Source organism: Squalius cephalus (assembly GCF_949319135.1).
Source record: "Squalius cephalus genome assembly, chromosome: 18".
In the NCBI taxonomy this organism is placed as follows: Eukaryota; Metazoa; Chordata; class Actinopteri; order Cypriniformes; family Leuciscidae; genus Squalius; species Squalius cephalus.
Genome location: NC_137139.1, coordinates 22,373,147 through 22,400,389, shown reverse-complemented (window position 1 = coordinate 22,400,389; position 27,243 = coordinate 22,373,147). Strand labels below are relative to the sequence as shown.

Here is a 27,243-nt window from a genome sequence, read left to right as displayed (position 1 = left end):
CCCTGCCAAGCCCTGTCTGCCGCTTCTCATCTCCTCAAGCTGGCTGCCACGAGACATGACTTGACCATCAGCTCTGGCAGCCAGACACATCTACGCTGTTACACCACTATCACTTCATGAACGCTCTCACAAACAGACCTTTCTTACTGTAAATTATGTAAACTCTTTTCTCGCATTTCACCCATTTGCCTTTTTTGTATTTTAGTGCTCATAATAAAGACCATAAAGCAAGATTTATAAAGATTAGCATGACCGTTTAGACCATGATTGAAAAATTCATTCCACTGAAAATGTTCTTGACCACTTCCGTCATTGAGAGAGGGTGAGGTCTGTTCTGAATGGGTAATGAATGGTACTCCAGTTTGGAGTGCCCTACTCCTGTCCGTGATTAACTGGTTTCTACCTCACTGTAGCTACTGAAGGGTCCCAGCCGGTGGCCACAGTCAATCCACCTGTGCTGACAGTCCAACAGGGCCAGCGGGTAGAGTTCCGCTGCTCAGTGACCGGCAACCCCACCCCTGCTGTGGAATGGATAGGTGAGCCAATCTTCTTTTGAGAAAACGAATGCATATATTAATACGTGGTCACCATGGTCATGTCAAGTAGGACATGTTTGACATCTTATGTTGGTCCTGAAACAACATTCGTGAAAAAGAAATCAGCTTTTACGAAGATAACTTATGTAATTAAAACACTTTTTATACTTAAGTGTGAAATTAATACATTGTTTCTGGTCACTTAATTGCATGTTATTTGCAATTAAATGAAAATAGTTCAGTTAAACTTAAAAGTGCTTTTGACCCACTCATGTACATATTTTGTATGTAAATATACTGCTGAATGTGCTGACAAGCATTTTATGGTAAATTAAATATCCTTTATAATTTATATGGAAACTTTTGTTTAAATATATTTGTAATTGCACATTATGATGAAGTTGCAAATTAAACATATTAACTTTAATTATATTTACTAACACAACAGTTAAAATTATAATCAGGTACTTACATGTGCTTTTAGTGTATTAGTCAACACATCAAAATAAGTGTACTTTAAAGCATGATAAACACATGATTTCACATTTTATTTGGACATTATTAGAAATTGTGCTTTTTAAGTCTACCAAAGTGTTAAGAAACATAGCCATGACAGTGTATTCTCTTTCAGTACACTTAAGTGGCATTTTATTTCATTATATTATCTTGAATTTAATTAAAAATATACTTTTAAGACTTAAAATACAGTAAGTGCACAGTCAATGCAATTAAGCACACTTCTTTTTCACAAGGAGACTGAATGTTTTGAGAAGAAGCCTAAAAAAAATTTGGTTTTCTTTCCCTAATCCCTAAAATCAGATTGATCATTTAGAATGTTGTCCAGCAAGGATGTTGATTGAAGAATATGTCCTTATTTAAAATAGTTTGTTGATGGTGTGTCATGCATACATGCATCACATCAACTATTCCTTCAAATGACTCCTGGAAATCTGTCTTATAATATGTTTTTTTATTATTATTTTTTTTTTTCAGGAGGTTTCGGGAAACAAATCAACTCAAAAGCTGTCGTTCGTAACGGGCTGCTGACCATCCCGTCTGTGGATCGCTCGGATGAGGGCGAGTACATCTGCAAGGCCCTGAACACGCATGGCGAGCACACAGCCCGAGGAGTTCTCCGTGTTCAAAGTACACGTCCTACACAGGAATATTTCAAGATTTATAGTGTAACAAGTTCCTGAATATGGTGAGTGAGTTCTTCTCTACTTTTTAACTGATGTTTCAGGTACAAGTCAACCTCACGGTCTGCCAAACGTTCAAGTGAGCCCTCCGCGGGTGGAAATTCACGAGGGTGAGACTTTACGGTTGTACTGCAGGGCCGTTGGCAGTCCCACCCCTGCCCTCACATGGAAGAAGAGAGGTGGTTCACTGCCGCCACAGGTGAGAAACAGATTCCTCCTGTTGTCATTTATCCTGTTACTCAATTATGATTTTTAGGGTTGTGACATTGGTCATATTTTGCCTTGTTTTTTCCTTCCTTTGAGTTTTTCTTTCTGTTTCATCCTGTGTCTTGGTGTTTGTTCAGGCAATTCCTTCTCACGGTTTCCATCAGTTTAAAAGCAACAGTCTCGATGTGTTACAGAGACGTATTGAGGAGCTACAGGTCTGTCCATCTGTCTGATGTCTGTCTCACGCGTCCCATCCCACCTGTCTCGCTTCACTCACCCTCACCAAAATCTGTGAACTAACTGCATGGTCATTTATTTATTCATGTGACATCCATTCGATTTTTAGCACAGAAATAATCATTACAGATTACTTCTGTTAGTACAAACAGATCTTAGTCTGCACAGTTAACTGAATGTGCTGGTTATAGTTCTCGAGGCGTACAGCATATGCAGTGTGGTACAAAAGTCGACATTGATTCGAAATTCAAAGTCTGAACCTGGAAATAAACACATTGTGATGTAAAATGAAAACAAGTGGTCCTGTCATTAAAGCAAAGACGGGACAAACCAAAGAGTGAAATTCATTTAAACTTTTCACTCAAATTGTTATCCTGATAAAAATGTATTTAAATTGGAAAAATTGCTAAATAAAAAGCCAAACAGAAGCAATATCTCAATCGGACCCATTCCTCTGAACCTCACTGTACATGCTTTTGCACCGTTAGATTTGGGTTATTCGAGATATGAGACATGGATGACCTGTCCAGTGCCGCTGGAGGGCTTTGGTGTCTTGCGTACCTTGTGTCTTTGTGGGCTGGTTTGTTCTGCCTAAGAGCATTGCTGCATTGTGTCAGCTTTTCCCAGGGTGTGCTCAGGTCTTCCGTGCGGCCATGCAGAAATTCTGTGTGCTCTAGCAAATGGGCCGCTTTGAAAATTTGTGAATGGTTTCAGACACTCATTCAACCAAGCCTGCCCCATCCCAGCTCTACTGCTGCCACGCTTCACTAGATCAGAGTTAAGCGGCTTTGCTCCTGGATATAAAACATCACCCCCTCCCCTCTGAATACAGTCGTGTAGTTTACAGATGTAACTTAGAGTTTCTTTGCCATTAGCTATACACATATACATTCATGAATCTGAATCATCTATCCACCGTTATTTTGCAATGCTAAAGTAAGCTATTTTCTGTGAATATGCAAGACTTCTGAGATAAATAGAAGAATAAGAGCCCAATCTTCTGGTTCTGTGTATCTAGCACAAGTTTTCATTTTGCGAGCTCTTTATACAGTATAACGGACCGTTTTTTTTGTACAGCTGGAAGCGGATGACAGCTGAAATGTTTCACACCCGCTCTTACATTAAAAATAAGGTGGATAAATCCTTATAAAACTGAGAAAGTGTTAATATGTTTACTTTTTAAGGTTGATTTGCTGTTCTGGATCTGTATGTAGATGTGTAGCCGCTAGCTGCTTTAACTGTCCACTGTTACTATGTGTCTCGTTTTGTGAAATAATCAGCCTCACCAACGCCATTAATCAATTACAGGTAATGGCAGTTTAATCATCTGCTCATATAGACCTGTAGCACCATAAATGTAACACCCATAATTAATAACAATGTTATGAGGCGTGAAAAATTACACCGTGCCTTAACCAGATGCGCCAAGCTTCAACCAATTTACATTACATTTTTCCAGGCGTCTGACGTTTCTGTGGTGTCGTGCCGGGTAGCCTTGCCCACAATGGAACCTCATTGGATACAAATAGTTCTCTCCAACTGGAAAGAGTAGACCAATCCGAGGATATTTGGAATGCTTATTTCAAAATACTACGATTTGGGACACACTAATTCTAATTTCGAATACTATTTAGGATTGGGACGCAGCATGACAGTATATCCAAGTTAAACGGCTTTTTGAACAAGAAAAAATGTAGGGCGGGACTTGATTTTGTCCATTGGGAATTGATTTGATCATTGTGGTTTGCTATTGCTGTGGTGTCATGTGAGCTTGTCCCACCCTCGTGCCGAAAACCACATCATCAGAGAAGAGGGAGGGGAAACTATTTTGATTAAAGATTACGAGGGCACATGCATTTTAAGAAAAGTAATGATGAGCATGTATAAATCATTTAAATTTTAATAAATACTGCAATATTCCATGAAAAAAAAAAGAATTGATTTCATGGTCACTTTAATTAATCATCAAACATGGAGGATGTGAGACTGATTGTGGAAGTTTAGAATCGGATATTATACACTGTAAATGGTAAAACTACCGGTAACTGTTAAAAATAAAACAATTCCACGAAAAATATTGAATAGGGAATTATCACTGAAGTTTGTGTTTTGCTGTTGTCAGCTGCAGCACGTTGTGATTGCGAGAACATGAGAGAACTGTTCTGATTGGCTACTTTTGTGAGTGATTCTGTCTCGTCATGCCTTTTTTCATTTTTTCCCGCGTTCAGTTTGCCGCTAGTCTTGGTCTGGACACGGTGATAGCCTCATAACAAAAATCATGTAAATTACTAAAATGCTAAACAATAAAACTATTTTTTAAAAGTGTATTTGCAGGAAATATATGACTGTATTTAAACTGTATTGTTTAGTGTAATGTGAGTCTTACCAAAGCAAGGTAAGTAATGAGTACAAAACTTGTCTTCTGTTGTTGATTTTGATGTTTGAACAAACACACTTTGTTGATGTTCACATAATAAATCTTCTCAATGTTTTATTTTTAGCACTTTTTACAATGTACATTATTTCAAAGCAACTTTGCACAGAATAAAATTGTGCATTGCAGTAATAATTTCTAAAATGGTCCTGAAATATCCATATATGCATATCCTCCTCAGGCCCGTATGGAGCGCACTGACATCGGCACTCTCGTCGTACCCAATATCAGGTCATCTGATGCAGGCACATATCTCTGTGTTGGAACCAACACTGTTGGTTCCTCAGAAGCTTATATTGAGGTCTTTGTTAAAAGAGGTGAGGCAAAGCATCAAACTAATTTTACGCTAACGTTTTTTATAGGATATAATTTTAATATTGTCCTCTCGCTTTGATCAGGTGAAATCATCCCCTCTGGAGTCACCATCCAACCCTCTATTGCTTCAGTAATTGAGGGAGAGACTCTAGATCTCAACTGCATCGTTCCAGGAACCTCTCCTGCATCTGTCAAATGGGAAAGGGCAGGTGGACTGCTGTCATCTAATCATCAGGTTTATCTCCGTCCATTATGAAGCATATTTGATTTATGTGATCTCATAAGTATCTGCTTCATTAGTTTCTGAGCCACGTGCTTAATATATGAACCATACGTGTGCTTGCAAGGTGCTGGGGACTCAGCTGCGGATCCTGCAGGCCTCTCCAGATGACACTGGTGAATATATCTGTCAGGTGGAGACCGGCCCATCCCCTCGCCAGGCTTCTGTCTCTGTGTCTGTGATCTCCAGCGCCTCCCGTAAGTCCTCTTCATTGATGACAAACAGGAGTGTGTCAATGTCCATCAAGAACTGCATTAATCAAACGCTATTATTTAGGCAGAGGCTGTTCCATAATGTGTCGCCTTGACTCGCCTATCCTCGTATTTTGGTTTTCCGTGAATTGTGTCAAAAGATAACTTATTTTTCAAGCCTATTCTTCTCTTAATGTGTCCCAGTGACTGTCAGAAATTAATTTCAGTTTTATGTTTTACATTTATGAGGGAATGTTTTGCCAAATTCTGAACCATTATAACTGTTACTTATAAAACCAAATCAACATCAAATTTATAATTATCTGATGTAATGCATAAGATATCATAACACAATAAACAATCAGAGAGAAATAATTGTAAGTAATTGGCCGTTGCCTAGTTGGCCGTTGTTTTAGATTATACAGCTACTGTATGTATATTGATATAGTTATTGTTGGGAGTGGTTTCTTTACATTCTGTATTTTTAAGGCTGATTGTGTTCTTCATCAAATATGACTTTATTTGCTACACATTCAACAGTAAATGCAGAACTAATATGACAGGAAGAGGTCACTACTGAAGCACTAAAAGCATAACTATACAAATCAGAAGACTGCACAACGTACAACAGGCAGTCTCATCCCCCCCCCCCCCCCCCACCCCCCCGATATTGTGTGCAATATGTGCTCACTGTTTTTTGTGGTGTGATTTTTTGAGTAGGACCCCAGAGCCCCATTATCTCCATTGAGCCACATAGCGCAGCAGTGAAGCAGGGCGAGTCGGCGAGCTTCAGGTGCCGGGTTCACAGCGGAGCCCAGCCGGTGCGCTTGGAGTGGAAACCCACCAAAAACCAGCCTCTGTCAGGTACACTGCTGCAATTCACTGTTATGTCAGTGTAATTAAAAAGATGATACCTGAATATTAATGATTTTGCTTATGTTTTTTTTGTTCATTAGATAACGTGAAGCTTGGTCCCGACAATTCTGTCATGACCATTACCAATGCCCAGGCCAAAAACCAGGGCACCTATCGCTGTGTGGCCAGCAACTTGTTCGGAATGACTCACAGCATTGTGTCGCTCATTGTGAGAGGTATATCAACATTTAATGCAATTTTCAAAAGAAAAGATGGTAGGAGGGGCACTAGAGGTTTTTGGAAAACCAGTTTGGAAACGAGCATTATTGCTATTTCATTTGGTGTGCACCATTTTCTGAATATTTCTGTTCAGATACTTTTGTTGCTCCATTCTCTTATACTTTTGTGTGATTTCATTCTTAGAATCTCCTAAGGCTGTAGTGACCCCTGCAGGACCGGTGCGAGTCAGGGTCGGCGATCCCATCAATCTCGAATGCCAGGCCTCTGGAGAGCCAAGACCCTCTGTGAGATGGCACAGATTGGACAACAACCGCAGGACGATGCTGAGCAGCCCTGTGCCTGCCGATACCAGTGCTGTCATGCAGGTTACGGGCTGTTTGTAGTCAAGCCGTTGTTGTTTACAGAATCATTTGCCTCTGTATGTTAATCAGAGAGTTTCATTCTATGTTCAGGTCTTAGTTGCACGGCCAGAAGACAGTGGCACATATGTGTGCACAGCACAGAATAACCAGGGCACGACTGAGACTCGTATAGAGGTGTTTGTAGAAGGAGGGGCTCAGGTGCCAACTGTTCCCCGTGCCAGCGTCCGTGAGCCTTTGACAGTTGTGGTAGAAGGGTCAACTGCCACACTTCATTGTGATGCCCATGGTAGGTGCAACCGTAGGCAGCATTTGACAGTTAGGATGGTTAAAACCCATAAATACATCTAAATTAAAGAGTGTGCCTTAAAGCTCTTGCATCTTACCTAAAGGATTCCCAAAGCCTACAATCACATGGTCTAAAGAACGGTCTTCTCTGCCTTGGAGACACAAGATAGTCGACAACAGCCTGGTCTTACCTAACGTGGGCCGTCAGGACTCTGGTCAATATGTCTGCAATGCCACTAACCACATGGGCACCAGTGAAGTCACCATCATGCTGGAAGTCGACAGTGAGCTTTATTCGTTTATAGAGATGATCATTTGTATTACTTGTTCACCTGATGCACATATACAAACATTATTATTTTACACTTCAAAATAATATTATGCTTTTTTTTAAGTAAAAATATCCCTCAAACCAAATACATGTACTTGAAGCAAAATCGTATACTGTATTTAGACTTAAGAGAATAAATATTGAAAATCATATATCATGCATGCAACAAATTTGGAGACCATGTCAAACATTTAGATATTTATCATCACTTTTTTTGTTTGTTTGTTTGTTTTGTAGATAACGTAAAGATTAGTCCCGACAATTCTGTCATGATCATTACCAATGCCCAGGCCAAAAAACAGGGCACCTATCGCTGTGTGGCACATATTAATAATAAATAAATAATAATAAATTATAAATAAATAAAACAATAAATAATATTCTCATTCAATATTTGGTCTTGTTTGCCAGAAAAACAAATCTAAACACACATAATTGTACATCATTTTAACATTTCTTAAGATATTAATACTTTTACAATAATATATTTGGAATGAATTTATTATCATTTTAATGGGCAAACTTTTTTTTCCTGTTTTATGCATAAACCTTACCTCATGTGAGACTTAAACTTGGGGAGCCAGTTGGGGAAATACACTAAAATCCTCAAAAAAAAAAAGAAAAAAGAAATTATCTTACACACTTTTACTTTTAAGTACAGTACTTGTAATTTTTTTCGATAAACAAGTTAATTTATTTTGATTTATTTTGCTTTAGTTTAGATATTTATACTGGAATACATAACCTTTTTTTTCTTTTCTTACATTTTAGCTGCTGTCCAAATTCCTCAAACAAGTGTGAAGCATGTTTTCCTGTTCTTGTAAAGCTCTCTAACATGAGCCAGCTGTACTTATCCAACATCCTCTAACTGACATTTCTTTGGTCGGAGCAGCCCCACCCTATGCCACTTCCTTGCCCGATGACGTGTCAGTGCGAGTGGGTGAAGTAGTCCGACTGCAGTGCCTGGCCCATGGCACCCCACCCCTGCGTTATGAGTGGACTAAGGTCAACGGCAGCTTGCCTTCTACTGCTCAGCTGGAAGGAGGAGACCTCCAGATCAACCTGGCCAAGGAGAACGATGCTGGGACATACAAGTGTGTGGCCAGCAACAAAGTTGGCAAGAGTGAAGCGCTGGCCAAAGTCTCTGTCCGATGTGAGTGTTGTCATTTCAGTATCATGCATACATCATGCATTCTCTCAATCTCACAAAGTGATCATAAGATGAATTGTCACTGGCATTCAGCTTGACCTCTGACCCCTGTGTCCTGCAGCACCCCTGTCGGTGAAAGTGTCCCCACAGGTGGAAGTGAAGGCTCTGGGCAGTGCTGTGGAGTTTACCTGTGCTGCTAAAGGAGGGTCTCAGATTGAGATGGAGTGGCTGAAGGAGGGAGGAGTTCTTCCGCCAAATCATCACATTAAAGATGGAGTTCTCAGGTGACATTATCTGATATAAACATTGACTATCAAACATTTAAAGGGTTAGTTCACCCCAAAAAGAAAATGATCCCTTAATTTACCCTCAAACTATCCTAGGTGTATATGACTTTCTTCTTTCAGCCAAACACAATCAGAGATAAATTATCAGAGATATATAGTCTCTTCCAAGCTTTATAATGAGAGTGAATGGTACCCTAGATTTTGAAGCCCAAAAAGCACATCCATCCATTATAAAAGTGCTCCATGCGGCTCCAGGGGGTTAATAAAGGCCTTCTGAAGCGAAGCGATGAGTTTTTGTAAGAAAAATATCCATATTTATATTTTCATAAACTATAATCACTGGCTTCCGATAAGGGCCATACGCGAATTGAGTTCTGGCAGAACGGTGACCTCTGACCTGACGCATGAAGAGCCAGGATCATTTTTAATATAACTCCGATTGTGTTTGGCTGAAAGTCATATACACCTAGGATGGCTTGAGGGTGAGTAAATTATGGGATTCATTTTTGGGCGAACTAACCCTTTAACATTAAAATTCAGATTAAAAAACACCAGAATGGGAAACAAGGGTGCAGCAATTATATATAAATTCAACTGATTATGTCAAAATGATGACATTGCTGAATAATTTTGTATTTAATTGTTAGTACAGTCGAGAAAGTCAAGATCTTTGAAATGAGACTTTAGAACTCTAACAAAATCTTAATTCCTTGCTATGTTTATGTTATGTTAAATAATATTAATGGGAGAGAAGATATGATATGGGATATGGGATGGTTCTCACAATAAAATACATTATATTTGTGCCCCTAATGCTTTAAATTATTATGCTGTGTATCCTTTATTCATAATCTTTGTTCTTATTTGTGCAGAATCGAGAACCTTGAGCAAAGCAATGAGGGAATCTACACCTGCAGAGCTACAAGTCTATTTGGACAGGCTCAGGACAGTGCTAAACTCACCATTCAAGGTCCCTTATGACATCCAAAATACAATATGTTTCCAAATCTTTGGTTAACTAGACTTTAAAAACCCACTAACTGTGCTTTTTGTCTTCACAGCTCTACCCAAAGTGAAGATCAACGTGCGCACGTCAGTACAGACGGTGATGGTGGGCAACTCCGTGGAGTTTGAGTGCCATGCGATCGGTGACCCCGAGCCCACAGTTCGCTGGAGTAAAGTGGGAGGCTCGCTTCCTGCTCACGTGGAAATAAGGGGGAACATCCTGAGGATTGATCAAGTGACCGACTCGGATTCAGGACAGTACCGCTGCACTGCCACTAATAATGTTGGCTCAGAACATTCCCATGTGGTCCTTAATATCCAGTGTGAGTACATTATTATATCCAGGATGTTTATGATGTTTCTTTTACCATTGGTTTTAATTTGTATTGTGTAAAAAAGACATCAAGCTCAGGGTCTCCTTCAAATGGAGTCTCATATTGCAGTGCACAGTATTAAAGGGAAATGCTTTGGGTGTAACTGAATCCTGAAACATATGCACTTTGTAGCCTTGCCTCAGATTGCTGCACAGCCTGAGGCAAAGGAAGTGACAGTCGGCTCTGATGCGATCTTGCCCTGCATCGCATCCGGATACCCAGTCCCAACCATCATATGGTCAAAGGTAACCCTTATGTTTCGTGGCTTAACTCGACCAATTTTTTTACTTAAACCCATATGTTCACACAGCAGCATATTACAGTTGTCAGTCCTGTTTAGAGTTCTAAATATGGTTCACAAAGTGATTATTTGTCCTCACCTTACAGGTGGAGAATGAGTTACCCTCTAAGTGCAGACAGGATGGACATGTCCTGACAGTCCCTGGTGTCACACACTCAGATGCAGGAACGTATGTGTGTACAGCTGCTAATAAGCAGGGGAAAGTTGAGGCCTTCACCAGACTCAATGTTCATGGTTGGTTATATATTATACAAGTCTGTTAGTATCCAGTGTAGGTCTTAAGTGGAAATACTGCTTGTCTGTAATTGTGGCTTTGTGATGGCAGCAAGTATAGGTTTGCTTACACATCTTCACAGGAATTGCACATCTGGTTAAGTGTCATTTAGCAGATATTTTTATCTTATCTTTCGGAGTGCTTGTAGAGTGTCTTGTAGATTGAATATTTGGAAACATTCACAAGCAAGACATGTTTTTCATGAGCTATTTCTTCCACTGAAGATTTCCTGAAATGTTCTACTGCTTGTCTCTCTAACATTCGGTCTGTGTTCATGTGGTCTTTCAGAGAGAGTGATGCCCTACTTTACCCAGGAGCCTCTCTCGTACCTCACACTGCCCACCATCAAAAACTCCTACAAAGCATTCAGCATCAAAATTACCTTCAAGCCGGACAATGCTGATGGTAAGGTCCCTCAAAACTATTTTACTGCACCAAAGCTGTTTTAAATATACAGAGTTTTAATTTAGCTGTCATTACTTAAATGTTTTTTATGTTGAAGTGTTGAAAATAGAATAAAATTCTATTATTTATTCACCTTCATGATGTTCCAAACTTGTTCCTTGTTTCTAAAATGTTTAGTCCTTGTATGTAAACTCAATTATTCTTTTTGTTCTTTACCCTCCTTCACCTCTCTTTGGTATGAAGGGCTCATTTTGTATGCCGGTGAGTCTGCTTGCTTGCCTGAGAGTGTCTGAGTGCACATGCTGCAAGATTTAATAATGCCATGCAGCAATGCAGATCAGCATACTCTCATTTGGCCCTTTGAATGGCCCTAAGAAACACATGCAGGCATGACTATAGATATGATGTCCATCAAGGCACATCTGCTTCTCATTGAGTTGGTTGCAGCATGATGCAGGAACGTTATCATTGACCGACTGAAGCTTTTACACCATTTAGTGACGCTTACAGTATACAGCATGTGTGCAAAGTTGTGGAACCCGATTATTCTCTAGTCATTTTCTCATTACTGTAATACAGTATTTTTATTGTTTCATGAAAAAAATCAAATGGAGTAATTCAATTTATGGTAAAGGCAGAATAACAAATACTGATATAAAATAAAATAAAATACTGTTTTAAAAAACCCGGAAAAGTAAAATAAATCATTTTAGATTCTACAAGAGAATTTAGGCATCACAACATTCTAATGTACAGTTTTAAAAAATGCCATTTATTTTGAGATTTGTTAAAGATTACATTTAACAGTGTTATTAAATGAATCATTATTAATGTTTTTAAAGATAAACTTTAAATGAGCATTAAATGATGGCGAAGGTAATCTAAATGCGAAAATGAGCATGTACAATTAAATATACAATATCGACAGATACCAATAAATAGGGCTGCACGATTAATAGAAATACAACTGCATAGTGGGATTATCAAATTGCAAAGGCTGCAAATTAATTATGAGGGGGAACGGCCACCTCGGTCACTATAATAATAATAAATAATTATTTTATAGCTACAGGTATATTGATATATATAATCACAAAATTTTGGCTTCTAAACAAGCACAGCATTTCATATTTTATTTTAAATCACATTTTCTATCACAAACATTGCTATTAGACTAGAGTTTTCCCCCAAATTGTGCTGCCCTATCAATAAAAATATAAAATTGCTAATATCTGCTGATAATTAATATGGTAACAATATATTGTGCAACCCTACATGAAATAAAACTGAAGCTTATGTTTCAGCAAGCTCATCGATGGTTCTTTTTGAATGCTGACTAATGCACTCGATCTAAACCAGTGGTTCTCAAAAGGTTTTGCTTTTGAAACTCAAGCAGTGATTCAGCACAGTACCAGTACAAATTTTTGGTTTGCAACCTATCAGTTGAGAGCCACTGGTCCGTACTACCCCATGTGATGGAGACAGGGCAGAGTCATGGCATGTGCCCATGCATGTGGCTTTCGTTGGCAGTGATTGGCATTGTGAGATGCTGAACATGGCAGCAGCTTTTCCCTCAGCATGCTGCTTTACTTTCAGTTCAAAAAAGGGCTTTGTGCTTTGGCAAGCTCCATGGTTAGGTAGGGGGAATGCCGCATTGGACTTATCTTTTCCTTTCATGTCCAGGTATGATCATTTATAATGGACAAAAGAAGACCACAGGAGCTGACTTCATATCTTTTGGGTTGGTGGGTGGCCGCCCTGAATTCAGGTGCATTACCTTTCAATATCATACCTTCTTCTAAAACTGGATATAACGTTGGCTTTTTGATTTGATGTTCCAAATGTGCATATTTTTCTTCCACAGGTTTGACGTGGGCTCTGGGATGGCAACTATTCGTTACCCTACTGCCATTAAACTGGGCGAGTTTCACACAGTGCAGCTCTATAGGAATCAGACTCAGGGCTCTCTTTTTGTGGATGGAGAAGCTCCTATAAATGGAACCTCACAGGTGCATATTCCTCTCTCCATATCCCTAATTAATATGCTGTTTTGTGGTGGTATCATGGCTGTTAAACAAATGGAAACATGTTGTGTGTCCGAGCAGGGAAAATTCAAGGGCCTGGATCTGAATGAGGAGCTTTTTGTTGGCGGTTATCCAAATTATAGCATGCTTGCTAAAACTGCAGACCTCAAGACAGGGTTTGTTGGTGAGAAAACCCTTATGTTATTCTGTGCCAAATGAATTTCATAGGAATGTATCAGTAGTAGCTTTCATATAAATAGCCTTCTTTCACTGAGTTTTTGTCTTTCTTTAAGGCTGTATCAAGCAGCTGATAATCCAAGGTGATGAGGTCATTTTCAAGGACCTTGATAAAAGTTCCACTGGAGTTTCGAATTGTCCCACATGCAAGGACCGCCCATGTCAGGTAATCCCCTACAAACAAAATTATTCTTTGAATCAGCATGCACAGTGACCCCAGTATTTGGTATTTGGACACCTGCGTAAGTCACACAAAAATATGTGAATTTTATTGCTGAAGAAACAAAATATCAAGTATCATGTTATGCTAGTCCTTAGGACTAATGTCACTTTTCTAGGTAGGCACAAACCACAGTGATTTTAAGTGAATGAATAAAGTCAAATACTTGTCATTTTTTGTCTTATATGATTTTTCTCCAACTTTTTTGGGGCCAGTGTATGTTTTTTGTGTTATTGGCCTGTGAAAACCGATTACCTAAAGTAATGTGTGCGTTTCAGAATGGTGGAGTGTGTGCGGATTCTGTAGCCAGTCTCTACAAATGCAATTGCCAGAGAGGATTCACAGGGAGCAACTGCCAGCATCACTCCTCCTCGCACTGCCACTCAGGTCAGAATTTTTAAAAGCAGGATCAGCATCACTCCTCCTTAGCTTCATAAGCTACGTTTCCATCTAAAGTTGCGAATTTAACACAAAATTTGAATATCACATAAAATAACAGTGAGTAAAGCACTGTTTCCATCCCAAAAATCGTCACTTCCTGAGAAATTAGCACAAAATATCTGTAAGTTGCTGCAATCCGCAGAGGAAGCCACTGATTAAGCTGCTAACTAAGCCACTTAATACACTATAAATGACTTGCGCCTCAGAGTACAGTACGCAAACAAAATGTAATAAACGCTGTCATGTTATCTTGCATTCTGAGTGCTGGTGTTTGGGTACGCAATCGTGCGAGACAGTCCTGGGAAGTAATTATTCCCTACCATTTTGAAGAAAGACTTTGACTCAGGCATTTCAGAACGACCAAATTAACATTTGAGATGGGGTGCAATGTCTTCTCATCAGATAAAAATTGTCTGCCTCAATTGAGCACATAAGGTTTTTTTATGCATATTTTAAGAATTTATGTGCATAATGTTGTTTCCATCCATTTTTTAATGTGATATCCAAAAATTTATGTTAACCACAACAGAGGCCTGTGGACCAGATGCCACCTGCATTAACCGACCCAGTGGTTTGGGCTATGACTGCCGCTGTCACTTGGGAAAGTCTGGAGTGAAGTGCATGGATGGTAAAGCTCAATTTCATTCACATTTAAAGTTCCATGAGCACTTTAAGGTCAACTGTGGTTCTCACTTACCCTCTTCTTGACAATCGCAGGTACTTTGGTAACGACACCATTGTTTGATGGAGACGTATCATACATCGCATATCCTCCTCTCACTAATATTCATAATGACCTCCGCATCGAGATGGAGTTTAAGCCCATGGATTTTGATGGGTTGATGTTCTTTAGTGGAGGCAAAAAGATGAAAGTGGAGGACTTTGTGACGTTATCTATGGTAGATGGACATGTCGAGTTCCGATATGAACTTGGCACAGGTGAGAGATCTGATAATCAAATCATGATATATTCTTTGCAAATTGTTGTTTATTATATATTTTCTTTCTTTTCAGTTCAAGCTAAATACATTTTCATTTCCGTGCTCTCAGGTCAAGCTGTTCTGCGCAGTCAAGAGCCCGTGTCTCTGGATCAGTGGCATCGTGTGGTGGCCGAACGGCTCAATAAAGACGGCTCCTTGAAGGTGGACCATGCACGAGAGATCACAAGGTCCTCCCCAGGCAAGGCCCAAGGTCTTAATATCCACACACCCATGTATCTGGGAGGAGTGCCCAGCATGGACATCTTGCCCAAACCTGCAAATGTTAGCATGCTGTTTGATGGATGCATAGGAGAGGTGAGAATGTATTGCATTGAATTGTTGTTTGCATTACAGCCCACAGTCGTGTTTGGAAATGAAATGGTTTCTTTTGGCTTTGTTTTTCTTTACAGGTCTTCATTAATGGAAAGAAGGTGGATCTCTCATACAGCTTCACTGAGAGCAGTGCCATCAGCCAGTGTGAAGATGGCAGCCCATGTGACCGCAGGCCTTGTCTGCACGGAGGCACATGTATGGCCAGCGCCGAGTACGAGTACCAGTGCCTCTGCCCTGAAGGACACGAGGGTGAGTTACTCAACCAATGTTCAAGTAGAGATCTTAGTAGAGAGGCTTTATATAATATAATATAATATAATATAATATAATATAATATAATATAATATAATATAATAATAGTGTGTGTATATATATATTTAATGTATTTTTTATATATATTTTAAAGGGATCAGGGATGGATTTTTAAAATTATTTTAAAGCTGCACTGTGTAATTTAAGTTGATTCTTAGCAAAAAACACTTTGTTCTTTCAAAATCATATGTGCTCATTAATGTGTAATTACTTCTACCAACTAATCAAGTATTCTCGTAAGCGTAGAATCTGCCATTTAGAATACATACGAGCGAGTCGCTCGAATGGCATCCATCTTGAAAATACATTAGCCAAAGAGGGACATAACTGGAAATTCAAGCTTCGCCTTTCGCGTTTTGACACTCAGTGGCACCGTGACGAATGCGATGGGGAGATTACTCGCGACTGCCGGCAGATTTGAAATAATACGGCCACCGTAGAAGCTAAAACACCCTCGGAATGGGAGGGGCTAGAAAGTAATATTCAGTTGGTAGTCATAAACAATTTCACCGCTAGATGGGAGAAAATCCTACACAGTGTAGCTTTAATATGTTCCTTGAAATTTACGTATAATATTAATAAGGTTTTTTTGCACAAAAAAATGTGATGTGACACTGAAGACTGGAGTAATGATGCTGAAAATTCAGCTTTGCCAACACAGGAATAAATTACATTTTAAAATATATTCAAATAGAAAACAGTTATTTTAAAATGTAATAATATTTCAACAATTTTACAGTTTTTTGTTGTTGTTGTTGTTGTATTTTTTAATCAAATGAAATAGGTAGACTTATAAGAAACATTAAAAAATCTCACCAATCCCAAACTTTTGAACGGCAGTGTGTATACTGTATATGTGGCTCCTTTAAGGTTTGTCAGCAAATGACCACTGTTATGATTGGCGACCTCATGAATAGGAAAAAATATCAATGCCCACTCCCTATTGCACGCGAGTAAGTGTTTTGAAAAGATCCATATAAAACCATCCTTTACAGACAACGCATTATGAACTCATTTACTTACGGTTTGCGATGTAACTGTTGTCATATCTAATACAGTTGGCTGCTAAAAACAAAAGTTTCTTTGCGAACTCTCCATTACACTGTGCCTCATTCACAAAACAAAATGCTCCGAACAAACATATAATCCTCCAGCGCGATCCGTGACGCTGTTAAATCCAGGGATCCTTCTGAAGTCTGTACAGAGAAGCAAACGAGCCATTTAAACTGGATGGGTTTAAAACGAAAGTTTTTTCACTCTTCCATTTGTCCTGTTGTCGACAGACTCAAGCGTGCATCTGTATACTGTATTCAGTGTAAACAGCGTCAGTGATTGTAATGGGTTCTATTTGCTTTTGACACGATGTGATGCAATGCTCACATCCAGTGTAGGCAAATGTCAGCCATTAAGCAACTGAATGCTAGTGGGCGGGGCCTATGGTGCATGATTTATAACTATTTGTCGATGTCTTTCTCTGGAGGCAGTTATATGAAAATGAATTTGCCCGTGTCACATCACATGTCACCCAATATTAAAATGTTTTAATGGTTCAAAGACATCCTGCATGTTAAGCTTGCTAGGGCTCTGAAAATCCTCATTTTTAAATTGTATTTCAAAGAATTATTTAATCCAGATTTTATTCCTTCCCCCCCCCCCCCCCCCCCATATTTTGGTGTTCTTCAGGTGACCGTTGTGAAATAGTGAGGGACACCTGTCGAGATTCTTCTCAGTGCCAGAATGGTGGCAGCTGTGTGAATAACCACTGTGTGTGTCTGGCCGGCTACACAGGCCGAAACTGTGAGAAAGGTCAGTTCACAACTGCTTGATGTTTAACGCATTGTTTTGCAAAATCTTTTTGCATTTAATCCAATTAGCAACTTGCATTGCTGCAAATGTAGGTAAATTGTACACTTTTTACATTTATTTTTCTCTTTTATTGTACATAATTGTCAACTCATTCTATACAGTCAACTTTATCATTAAGAACATATTATGAGGAGAATGGTGCTAGGTATTATATTTATCAATGTACCTTAGTCTTGGGCACAATAAAAGCTAATGTACATTTCCATTGTTATTGCCATGAAGAAAAAAAGATTCATAGAACAGATACAATTCACTTGTGACCCAAAAAGCTGTATGAGCAAAAAATATGATAATGTCAAAATGTTTCCCGTACCAGTGCTATTTTAGTATTATTCATATACTATTATAGTATTTATTCATATTCTCAATTATCTTTTTTTTTTTTTTTTGGTTTTCATTCTAATAGTTGTTTGAGTTTTAGCAATTGACCTTTCGCCGAGCCCCGCCCCCCTTAGTTACTGTTGCTACGTCCGACAAACAAATGGTCAAACACGACCAGCGCGACAGATTGCCATGACTGAAAAAGGTATACCCGTGCGTGTTTTTGGAGCAATACCTCCGCGATATCCTCCAGATTGAGGCAAAAAGGGTTACAGTATGCAGTGGAGGGATATATTATAATATAAAAATACGCAATGAAGGAGACACGACTACTATATACGTCTCTATGGAGGCTAATGCTTAACGTTACCGGTGTTCATACACATCATTTGTGATTATGGCAAAGAACAAGGAAACAAGTGTTTAAAAGCATTGTAAGACACTTACTGTTGTGTTTTTGTGTGAAAGAAAAAACTGTCTCTGAAAATAAATGTGCTGTCAGCAATAATTTCTTATGTGTGTTTTTTCGCATGACTAAAATTTTAAATGCTGCAACACATGGGAGTTATATTCCCGATGCTGTAGTTTATTTGATCAGTCACAGTATATCATTAATCAAGCTTAATTTGACTTTTCAACTACAATTAGGCAGGTGAACTGAAAGCTTTTACAATCTTTTAGCTATAACTTAGGCCTATATCATTGACAAAAGTATGTGGTGCATTTTCTTCCAAAAATGATTTTCTTTCTCAAATTCATGCTTCAAGTTGACAAAGCACAATAAACGAAATCACACAATAACTGTTTAACCAGACATAGCCTTAATTTGCATCTAAATAACTTTCATTGATTATCTTTCATAATGCACTTACCATAATATTTATTAGGGGGACAACAGATCACAAAAATCGCGGTTGAGACCATAATATTTATTAGTGGGGCAACGGATCATAAAACTCGCGGTTCAGACAATATTATGTTTTTTGAGTTACAGATAGGATAGTTTTTCAGATCAGAAAAACAAAACAAAAAAAAACTTTAAGTAGCCATCGATACCACAGCCAGCAGACGTATTTATGCCTCGTAATGTTCGACACATTTAACTGGGATTGGGGCCGTCCACACTGTTTTATCCATTGTAGGCACCGCTCACGTTGTGTTTTCGGCTTTGGGAATGGAAAGAACACAACTCCTCCAGACAATCTCTCGGGGTATGTAATGTCCGATTTACAAACGCCATGGGCGCACGCTTCACCATCTTGCTAATGTTTGTCGGACCTGCTCACATAGTAACGGTTGCTATGATGTGTGATTGGACAATGGCCGTTTTGGGGGAGGGGCCGGCGAAAGGTCAATTTTGCTATGTGCTTTTGTAATTTTTAATTTTATTTCACAAATCTTATTTCAGCTTTTCTCAGTTAATGGAAATACTTTTACAGTTTTTGCTTTGGTTAACAATAACAACACTGTTCCATACAACTATTCTACATTACATGTCTTAATGTCATTTAAGATGAGATAAACATGCAGCTAACCAACGCCAATATATGTGCGATGTGACTCTAAATCGCTTTATTATTCTTACTGATATTCTTATTAGGTCTCTTTACACCCCGTTAGCCTCATTTGTCATTTAACAGAATTCACTTTCTCTGTGGGAGTAAAGACATTTCTCTGTAGTCTCATAGCATTCGACTGAAGCACAGCTGTAAGTGATTCATCATAAGGCACCATAGGGAAATATTTGTCCGTTCTCCATAACGCACCGTATCGACATCAGTCAGGCTGCCGTACGTCATCCAGCAGTAGCGTGTTGGCCGGTGAAAGGCCACGTGTGAATGTATCTCACCCCTGCACTCTCATGGCTATATCCCACACACACAGGGCAGGAGTCCAGCTTCACCGAGGCGCTGTGGAATTTGGAGGGTAGTGGGGGAAATGGTACAGTATGACTGCAATCTGCCTGACACGCTCGTCACTAACCAGGGGCGAGCGTCCTCCTCAGGGCCTCCTCAGCCCATCTAACACCACCAATAAAACAACAACAACAACAAACGTCTACAATGGGGGGAAAAACAAGCAATACAGGAAGTGAAGCATTTTAGGGGTCTGTTTACAGAGCTTTCATTAGGACCATCAGAAGCAAAGTCAAGCACCTTTCTGATAAATGTATTCATCTTGATTTAAATGCGTTTTTTTTTATTCTTCAGTGTTGTTGATTTAAATCCTTATTAAAAAAAGTAACTTAAAACAACCTTAAAACAAGGTTTTTACAGATAATATCTTGAATTAAGTTTATTTTACAAGTTTTAAGCATAAATCTAAATGAACTGAGGTGTATTCTTTAAACTATTTGTCAATGGGTAAAAAAAAAAGTCTGAAGGATTATGTGACACTGAAGACTGGGGTAATGGCTGCTGAAAATGATTTATGAATTAATTTAGTTATTTTAAATTGTAATAATATTTCACTGTACTACTGCGTTTACTGTATTTCTGATCAAATAAATGCAGTCTTGATGAGCATAAAATACTTCTACAATTTTACTGACCCCAAACTTTTGTACAGTAGTGTATGTATAGTGATTTAATGATGTAATTAATATCTAATAGGTGCTTGACTTTTCTGTTAGTGTTCAAAAGCAAGAAAATAGGAAAAATGTATAAAAGCTTACTGATACTGATGCCTTGTAAATAGATCCCTGAAATAATGTGCTATCAAAATGAATGGTCTCATCTGCACTCTGCACTTAATCGGTTACTGTGTCCTCTGTGAAGTTTTAAATGTAATGTTGAGGGGGAATTCTGTGTCTTCGTTGTAAAATGCTTAGGGTACTTTTTGGTGCAGTTTTTGTGGGTAGTGTTACAATTTTGACGGTTGCAACGGCGCAACATTTTCTTAAGGCAAACATATACATAGAATTCCCCTTTAGCATCTCCTGAGGCGTCTTGTCCGGTCAGTCGCTCAGCCTCTCGCTGCAGTTTCAATTTGTCATCTCTTTCTCATTAAATCCTTGTTTCTCTTTGTTCGAAAACCAACAACCAACATCTTTTCCGCACTGGCACTTTCACCTACAGCAGTGTCTGTAAACAAAATGTCCTCACACTGTGAACAAATACATGTTTTAGTTACTAACCACTGAATATCATTCTTTTAAACACTTGAGCTAACTAGACAGGTGAGTATACGTCCAGAAACATTGAGCATGAAGCACTTATTGATGAGCACTCAACTGCTCGAGGGTTATTACGTGGTTCCAGAGAATGCTTTTTGAGGAATGCTCAGTGTTGTTCTCAGCTGTGAATGTTACTTCAACAGCAGTGTGTATTTGCATTCATTTTTATTTATCTCATGGAGATAAATTACATTTATGTTGGATTTTATCTGGGGTTTTTTATGAATTGCTCTTGATGCACATTTGTATTTTTCTCACAATGCAACAAGCCTGTTATTTGGGATCATGCATTTTTAACTTATAAAGATAAATATTAATTAATCAGATTTCAGATTTAAAGGTACAGTAAGCGATTTCTGAGATCAGACCGAGCACCACGACACACTTGTAGCTAATCCGCAGGAATATCACTGGGAAAAGGAGGGTTATGATCAGGCAAGAGCTTTAAGACCAGCGTTAATATTAGAAAAGCTTTCCATCGCTGGAGAGACCTACGTGGGAAGGCCTGAAAACGGATACAGAGGTTGCTTTGTTTCTGCTCCATACGTGAGTAACATTGGTTTTGCTATGTTTCAGAGAAGCGAGATATGCTGTATCTCGCAGCATATGAGATAGAGATATACTGTATCTCCTCCCCCTTGGGGGTGAGCAATGAAGGGAGGGGGTGTGTTTGTTTGGGTTGATTTCAAATATCGACAGTGTTTCTCAGAAATCGCTTACTGCACCTTTAATGTAGTCAGGGGTCAGTTCTGTTCATGGTCTGCTTATTCTGCTATTTGGTGAAGCTCCACATGGTGGTAGTATAATCCAAAGTGTTGGCACCTTTTTGCACTTTGAGATTTATTTTTTGATTTCTCTTTTGCAGACTCTCCCATAGAATATTCTGCATATTTCCATAATAATGGATATCTGGCCCTTCCAAAGCCCATGTTCCCACGAAGGTGAGGGCACTCCATATGTGAAACTAATAATAACTGTGTTCAATGCTCATTTTAACTGACTTAATTAGCCATTTAAATGAATGCTGTCAAGTTCAGCAGATTTTACCATAGGAAACTTCGGTAACACTTTAGTTTAGGGTCCATTTCTAACTATTAAATAGTTGCTTATTAGCAGGCATATTACTAGGATATTGGTTGTTTGGTTCTTATAAAACACATATTAATGCCTTATTCTCTATGACCATATTCTCCATCCTATAATCTTACACAATACCTAAACTTAAAAACGACCTTACTAACTATTCATAAGCAGTAATTAGGAGTTTATTGAGGCAAAAGTCATAGTTAATAGTGAGAATTGGACCCTAAACTAAAGTGTGACCAAAACAACCCGGGACATCCCTGAAAGGGTAGTTTTGTTTTGCTTAAGATGAGTATTTATTGTTTTTTTTTATAATGCTGTCCAGCACTATTGACGGTTTGATTCGTTTCAGTGCTCCTGACTCTCCAGAGACCATTGAGTTAGAGATCAACACTGTGTCTGAAGACGGCCTCATCCTGTGGCAGGGAGTGGTATGTTTGTACACATGAGCCCCCTACTGGAACTTAGGACACATGCACTCAGGGTCCAAAATTAATAACATTTACTGGCCAAAAGTATTTTTTAGTGGCCATGAAATAGCATTTTATATATATATATATATATAATATTCAATTTTATAAAAAGGCACCCATTTTTACATCAAATTTTAGACCATGCATAGGCAGGGTCCAAATGTTAAATATTTAAATTTCATATTCAGCCTCATTTGACTAAAATGAGTTTGCTTGGAGCTGGTTTGGAATATGCTTTTGTCCCTCACCTCTAAAGCACATTTTAATGGCTGCACTGCATGTTTGCCTGGCTAACTCACCTTCATCCTCCTCAGGAGCCTGCAGGCGCTCTAAGCCTCCGTACGAAGCATGCTAGTATAAAGGTATCCACTCTTCACAAGCAGTCAGACACACAAGTATGTCTGCATTAGCGTGGACGTATCATTATCTTTCACTCACAGCGCACTACTTGCTGGCAACAATTATACTAAAGATCTCAGTATTTGTTACATAACTTGGTTAATTACTGCCTGTTAACTGTGAATTCATTTGTAAATGACACACTCAGGCATTATGAACATGTACTTCAGTTATTGTCTGCATGTGTTATGTGTGATTTCAAATTTGTTCATCTCATAATTAACCTTATGTTTGTCACCTGCTTTTCCACCTGTTCAGTCAACACAACTGTTACTGCAACAGTTTATCGCATTCATTTGGCACTTTTAACAAATAAGGTACAAAATAGGACATGAAGGTTGTTGACTGTTAATCTCAAAACTGTGTTAATCCAGTTAGTTATTAATTAACCTTTTCCTGAAATGGATTGAATTTCAGCAAATTGTCATACATTTGATGTGTTTAAAATTAGCTAGGTTACCTTTCTTAAATGTCTTACAGTTCTCACAACAATAACAACAAACATTGAATTTGTGCTTTTAAAGTCATTGGACACCAAAGTGTATAATCACCAAAGTGATTATAATTTTTGTTATTTTTTTACTATCACTAATCACTAATATTAAACATAAGAGAAACGTTATTTGTAGAGACATTTTCATCAGTATACACTACCATTCAAACTTTGGGCACAGATTTATAATGTTACAAAATATTTCTATTTCGAATAAATGCTGTTCTTTTGATCTTTCCAAAATTTATCAAGGTTGCCACAAAAATATTTATCAGTTTTAACTGATTGATAACAATTTTTTAAATATACATATTTTATACTAATATTAATTATACTATTAATTATAATATTATACTAAATCAGCATATTAGAATGATTTCTGAAGGATCATGTGAAAGACTGGCGTAATGATGCCGAAATTCAGCTTTGACATCACAGGATTTATAGTGTATTTTAAAATATATTAAAATAGAAAACAGTTATTTATATTATAATAATATTTCATAATATTACCACTTTACTGTATTTTTATTAAATAATTGCAGCCTTGGTGAGCGCAAGACTTTCAAAAACATAAAAAATAATCTTATTGACCCCAAACTTTTGAACGGTTGTGTATATCGGTTTTATTAGTATTATTATTACAGTGGGATTAATGTTTTTAAATGAAATGTCTTGGTAGCTGTAGTATAGAAGTAATTCAGATCCACACCCATTTATTTCTAACATGCAACATAGTGTCATTTTGGTCTGTGGTTTACATCCATATTCCTTCCCAATGACTCAGAGAGACTGACTTGAATATTTCACTAAAAATACTTTCTAGGAGCTAGGACATCAAGGAAAGGGGAAGGACTTTATAAGTATTGGTTTACAAAATGGACATCTTGCGTTTAGGTGAGTAAATAAGAACATTTACACACTAACAAACCACATGGGTTAATGGGTAGAGTCTAATATGATATGATGACAGTATAATTACCTGATGTTTGATCTAATAAAAGGTATCAAGACTTTGTTAATGGGGTTCTTAGCTGCTACAACTAAGTTTCAGTTGCTTACTTTTTAGCTGGTCATGATGTGCCCTTGTTTCTCTGATAGTTACCAGCTGGGCAGCGGAGAGGCTCAGATTCTCTCCAGAAAGCCTGTCAACGATGGACAGTGGCACATGATCACTGCAGTTCGGTAATGCTCCTTACCGCTCCAAACCATAATAGAACCTATAAAAGGTTATAAGAAAGATAATTGTGAGTGTTCTTTATGTGTCTTGAACAGAACGGGTAAGCAGGGCTACCTCCAGGTCGATGGAGGATCTGTCCAACGTGGACAATCACAAGGCAAAAGCATCATGGTGAACACCAAAGGCAACATATACTTGGGTAAGGATAATATAACAATTGTATTTGTTTCCTTATAGCCTGCTTAGCAGAGTAATGTGATGAAAATGTGTGCATTTATTTGTGTCTATTAAGGTCCACAATGTCAGTTATGTAGTCTGTAGAGTACACAGATGTAATTCTGAAAAAAAGTTAAAAAAAAAAAAAAAAAAGCGTAGTTACCGTATATATATAAATTCTATAAATGCACTACCATTGGTTAAGTTTTTTTTAAGAAATTAGCATTTTTATTCAGCAAGGTTGCATTCAATTGTTCAAACGTGAACGTAAAGATATTTATAATGTTACAAAAGATTTCCATTTCAAAATAAATGCTTTCTGTTCATCAAAGAATCCTGAAAAAAAAATCATGCTTTCCACAAAAATATTCAGCAGCAAACACTGTTTTCAATAGTAAGAACTGTTTCTTGAGGATGATTTCTGAAGGATCATGTGACGCTGAAGACTGGAGTAATGATATCACAGCAATTTTAAATATAAACCAGGTTTTGTTGTAATTGTAATAATATTTCACAATATTACTGTTTTTAATCAAATAAATGCAGCCTTTGTGACTTAAAAACATTAAAACTGTCCCTAAACTTTTAAACAGTAGTGTACATATTTTTGTAGTTTGAAGGATAAAAATAAAACTATGCTCTCTGTAAAAGACATTAGGATTTATCACAAAAATTAAGTCAAGACACTACACTAAAGGCAAAAATGATATTTTTCAATCACAAATTAGCTTTCTACATAAACATCCTTTTCAACAAGGAAACACAAATATTGTCAAAAAGTATTTATATGAGACTTCCGCTAAACATTACAGCAACCGAAATTTGCAAACAGTTTCTCACCTATATTATGACATTACAGAATCTGTTTATATAATATTTACTTCCGGGTTTATTCACACAACAACCATATACACAGTGTCTCAATTTCTATTATACTTTTGGGACAGCTTGGCTCTAATATCTCACCAAAAATGCGAAAACATGCCTTACGTTCTGATGCCCCCTACAGATGATATATAGAAATGTCTTTTTCTTGTAGAAGAAAGTCATAAACATTTGAATGTGAAGTAAGATTGTTTGTATTTGGACTGTAGGTGGGGCTCCAGACATGAAAGCATTGACCGGTGGGAAGTATTCCTCGGGTATCACAGGCTGCGTGAAGAACCTCTCGATGATGAACGCTCGACCGGGAGAACAGCCAGCGCGACCCATCGACCTGCAGGTCCACGCAGAGGAGGGCATCAACGTGGAGCGCTGCTCAACATAGACGCAGTACTAAAACAATACCAGAGACTACAGAAAAACAATCCTCATCCACATTCACTCTGAGAAACTTGCATTTCTCAAATGCTTACAGGACAAACTACAGTCACACTTTAAGAGACACACACTGATACGTGTTTCTTGGTGCTTCACCGCAACCAAAAAAACAAAACAAAAAAAAAACACATGAAAGGATTCTTAAACCAAAAAAAGAGAGAAAGAAAAATTTATGATATTAACAAGTCTTCAATTTTTCCGTGTTTTATGCTCAATGAAGGACTTATTAACACAGAAGCTCAGTTTACATACTCCGAACAGTAGCTTTTTAGCCATGAGAAAAAGACGACAAAAGGTTTTAAAAAATAAACATGATGAGCCTTCTATGGTGGGTCAGATCCTATGGAATCGGAGATGTTTTTACAGCACTGAATTTTTATTTATAAGCATATTAATCTATATATATATATATATAATATTTGTGGAGGGAAATGCAAGCTAACAATAACCTGCTCATTTGTTTTCCTAGCAGTGATTCTAGGCTCTAATATTGCGTGTCTGAGGTTTAGTGCCCGAGCTGTGTTAATACTTGAAGACTCCGTTGCCTTCTTTTACTCTGTATTAGGGCCGGTGGGGACGAGCATGCTTAGTTAGATACAATGAGGAACGGGTCTCTGTGAGGTCACAGCACAGAAGACATCATGATGCATCTCATTCTCAGGTGAAGACTGTTGCTAAAAAATACAAATTGGGAGATCATATATATGGTGTAGACTGTATATATTTCACATGATATACCTTCCATGTTTGGTAACATTGTTATGTCTGGTAAATGTGTCTGGTAATAAATGAAAAAACATATGGTGCTAAATTCAGACAAGACAAAGGCAACAAAACAAGCACATAACCACAATTTTAGTTTCATGTAATATTTACTTCTCTGGATGGGTCTTGTTTGTTGT

General features: G+C 38.1%; 1 protein-coding gene across 7 annotated transcripts in view; it reads left to right on the top strand.

Annotated features, from left to right (window-relative positions):
- The window catches only part of hspg2 (heparan sulfate proteoglycan 2), a 110,025-nt gene extending 83,581 nt beyond the window's left edge, over positions 1 to 26,444 (top strand). For all 7 annotated transcript variants that reach the window (XM_079849103.1, XM_079849100.1, XM_079849104.1 and 4 more), the window contains 38 exons: positions 414 to 536; positions 1,530 to 1,682; positions 1,780 to 1,934; positions 2,080 to 2,157; positions 4,795 to 4,930; positions 5,012 to 5,163; positions 5,276 to 5,405; positions 6,120 to 6,263; positions 6,356 to 6,490; positions 6,678 to 6,859; positions 6,947 to 7,142; positions 7,246 to 7,425; positions 8,365 to 8,625; positions 8,744 to 8,906; positions 9,782 to 9,879; positions 9,971 to 10,237; positions 10,421 to 10,533; positions 10,676 to 10,823; positions 11,152 to 11,268; positions 11,512 to 11,529; positions 12,952 to 13,036; positions 13,133 to 13,277; positions 13,374 to 13,476; positions 13,586 to 13,695; positions 14,028 to 14,136; positions 14,720 to 14,818; positions 14,908 to 15,129; positions 15,241 to 15,485; positions 15,581 to 15,752; positions 17,499 to 17,621; positions 19,887 to 19,943; positions 22,043 to 22,118; positions 22,613 to 22,691; positions 23,048 to 23,095; positions 24,452 to 24,522; positions 24,727 to 24,810; positions 24,901 to 25,004; positions 26,116 to 26,444. In XM_079849103.1, the coding sequence (XP_079705229.1) occupies positions 414 to 536; positions 1,530 to 1,682; positions 1,780 to 1,934; positions 2,080 to 2,157; positions 4,795 to 4,930; positions 5,012 to 5,163; positions 5,276 to 5,405; positions 6,120 to 6,263; positions 6,356 to 6,490; positions 6,678 to 6,859; positions 6,947 to 7,142; positions 7,246 to 7,425; positions 8,365 to 8,625; positions 8,744 to 8,906; positions 9,782 to 9,879; positions 9,971 to 10,237; positions 10,421 to 10,533; positions 10,676 to 10,823; positions 11,152 to 11,268; positions 11,512 to 11,529; positions 12,952 to 13,036; positions 13,133 to 13,277; positions 13,374 to 13,476; positions 13,586 to 13,695; positions 14,028 to 14,136; positions 14,720 to 14,818; positions 14,908 to 15,129; positions 15,241 to 15,485; positions 15,581 to 15,752; positions 17,499 to 17,621; positions 19,887 to 19,943; positions 22,043 to 22,118; positions 22,613 to 22,691; positions 23,048 to 23,095; positions 24,452 to 24,522; positions 24,727 to 24,810; positions 24,901 to 25,004; positions 26,116 to 26,288 (5,054 nt within the window). In that variant the 3' untranslated portion in view covers positions 26,289 to 26,444. The remainder of the gene's footprint in view (positions 1 to 413; positions 537 to 1,529; positions 1,683 to 1,779; positions 1,935 to 2,079; positions 2,158 to 4,794; positions 4,931 to 5,011; positions 5,164 to 5,275; positions 5,406 to 6,119; positions 6,264 to 6,355; positions 6,491 to 6,677; positions 6,860 to 6,946; positions 7,143 to 7,245; positions 7,426 to 8,364; positions 8,626 to 8,743; positions 8,907 to 9,781; positions 9,880 to 9,970; positions 10,238 to 10,420; positions 10,534 to 10,675; positions 10,824 to 11,151; positions 11,269 to 11,511; positions 11,530 to 12,951; positions 13,037 to 13,132; positions 13,278 to 13,373; positions 13,477 to 13,585; positions 13,696 to 14,027; positions 14,137 to 14,719; positions 14,819 to 14,907; positions 15,130 to 15,240; positions 15,486 to 15,580; positions 15,753 to 17,498; positions 17,622 to 19,886; positions 19,944 to 22,042; positions 22,119 to 22,612; positions 22,692 to 23,047; positions 23,096 to 24,451; positions 24,523 to 24,726; positions 24,811 to 24,900; positions 25,005 to 26,115) is intronic.
- Positions 26,445 to 27,243: the final 799 nt, after the last annotated feature.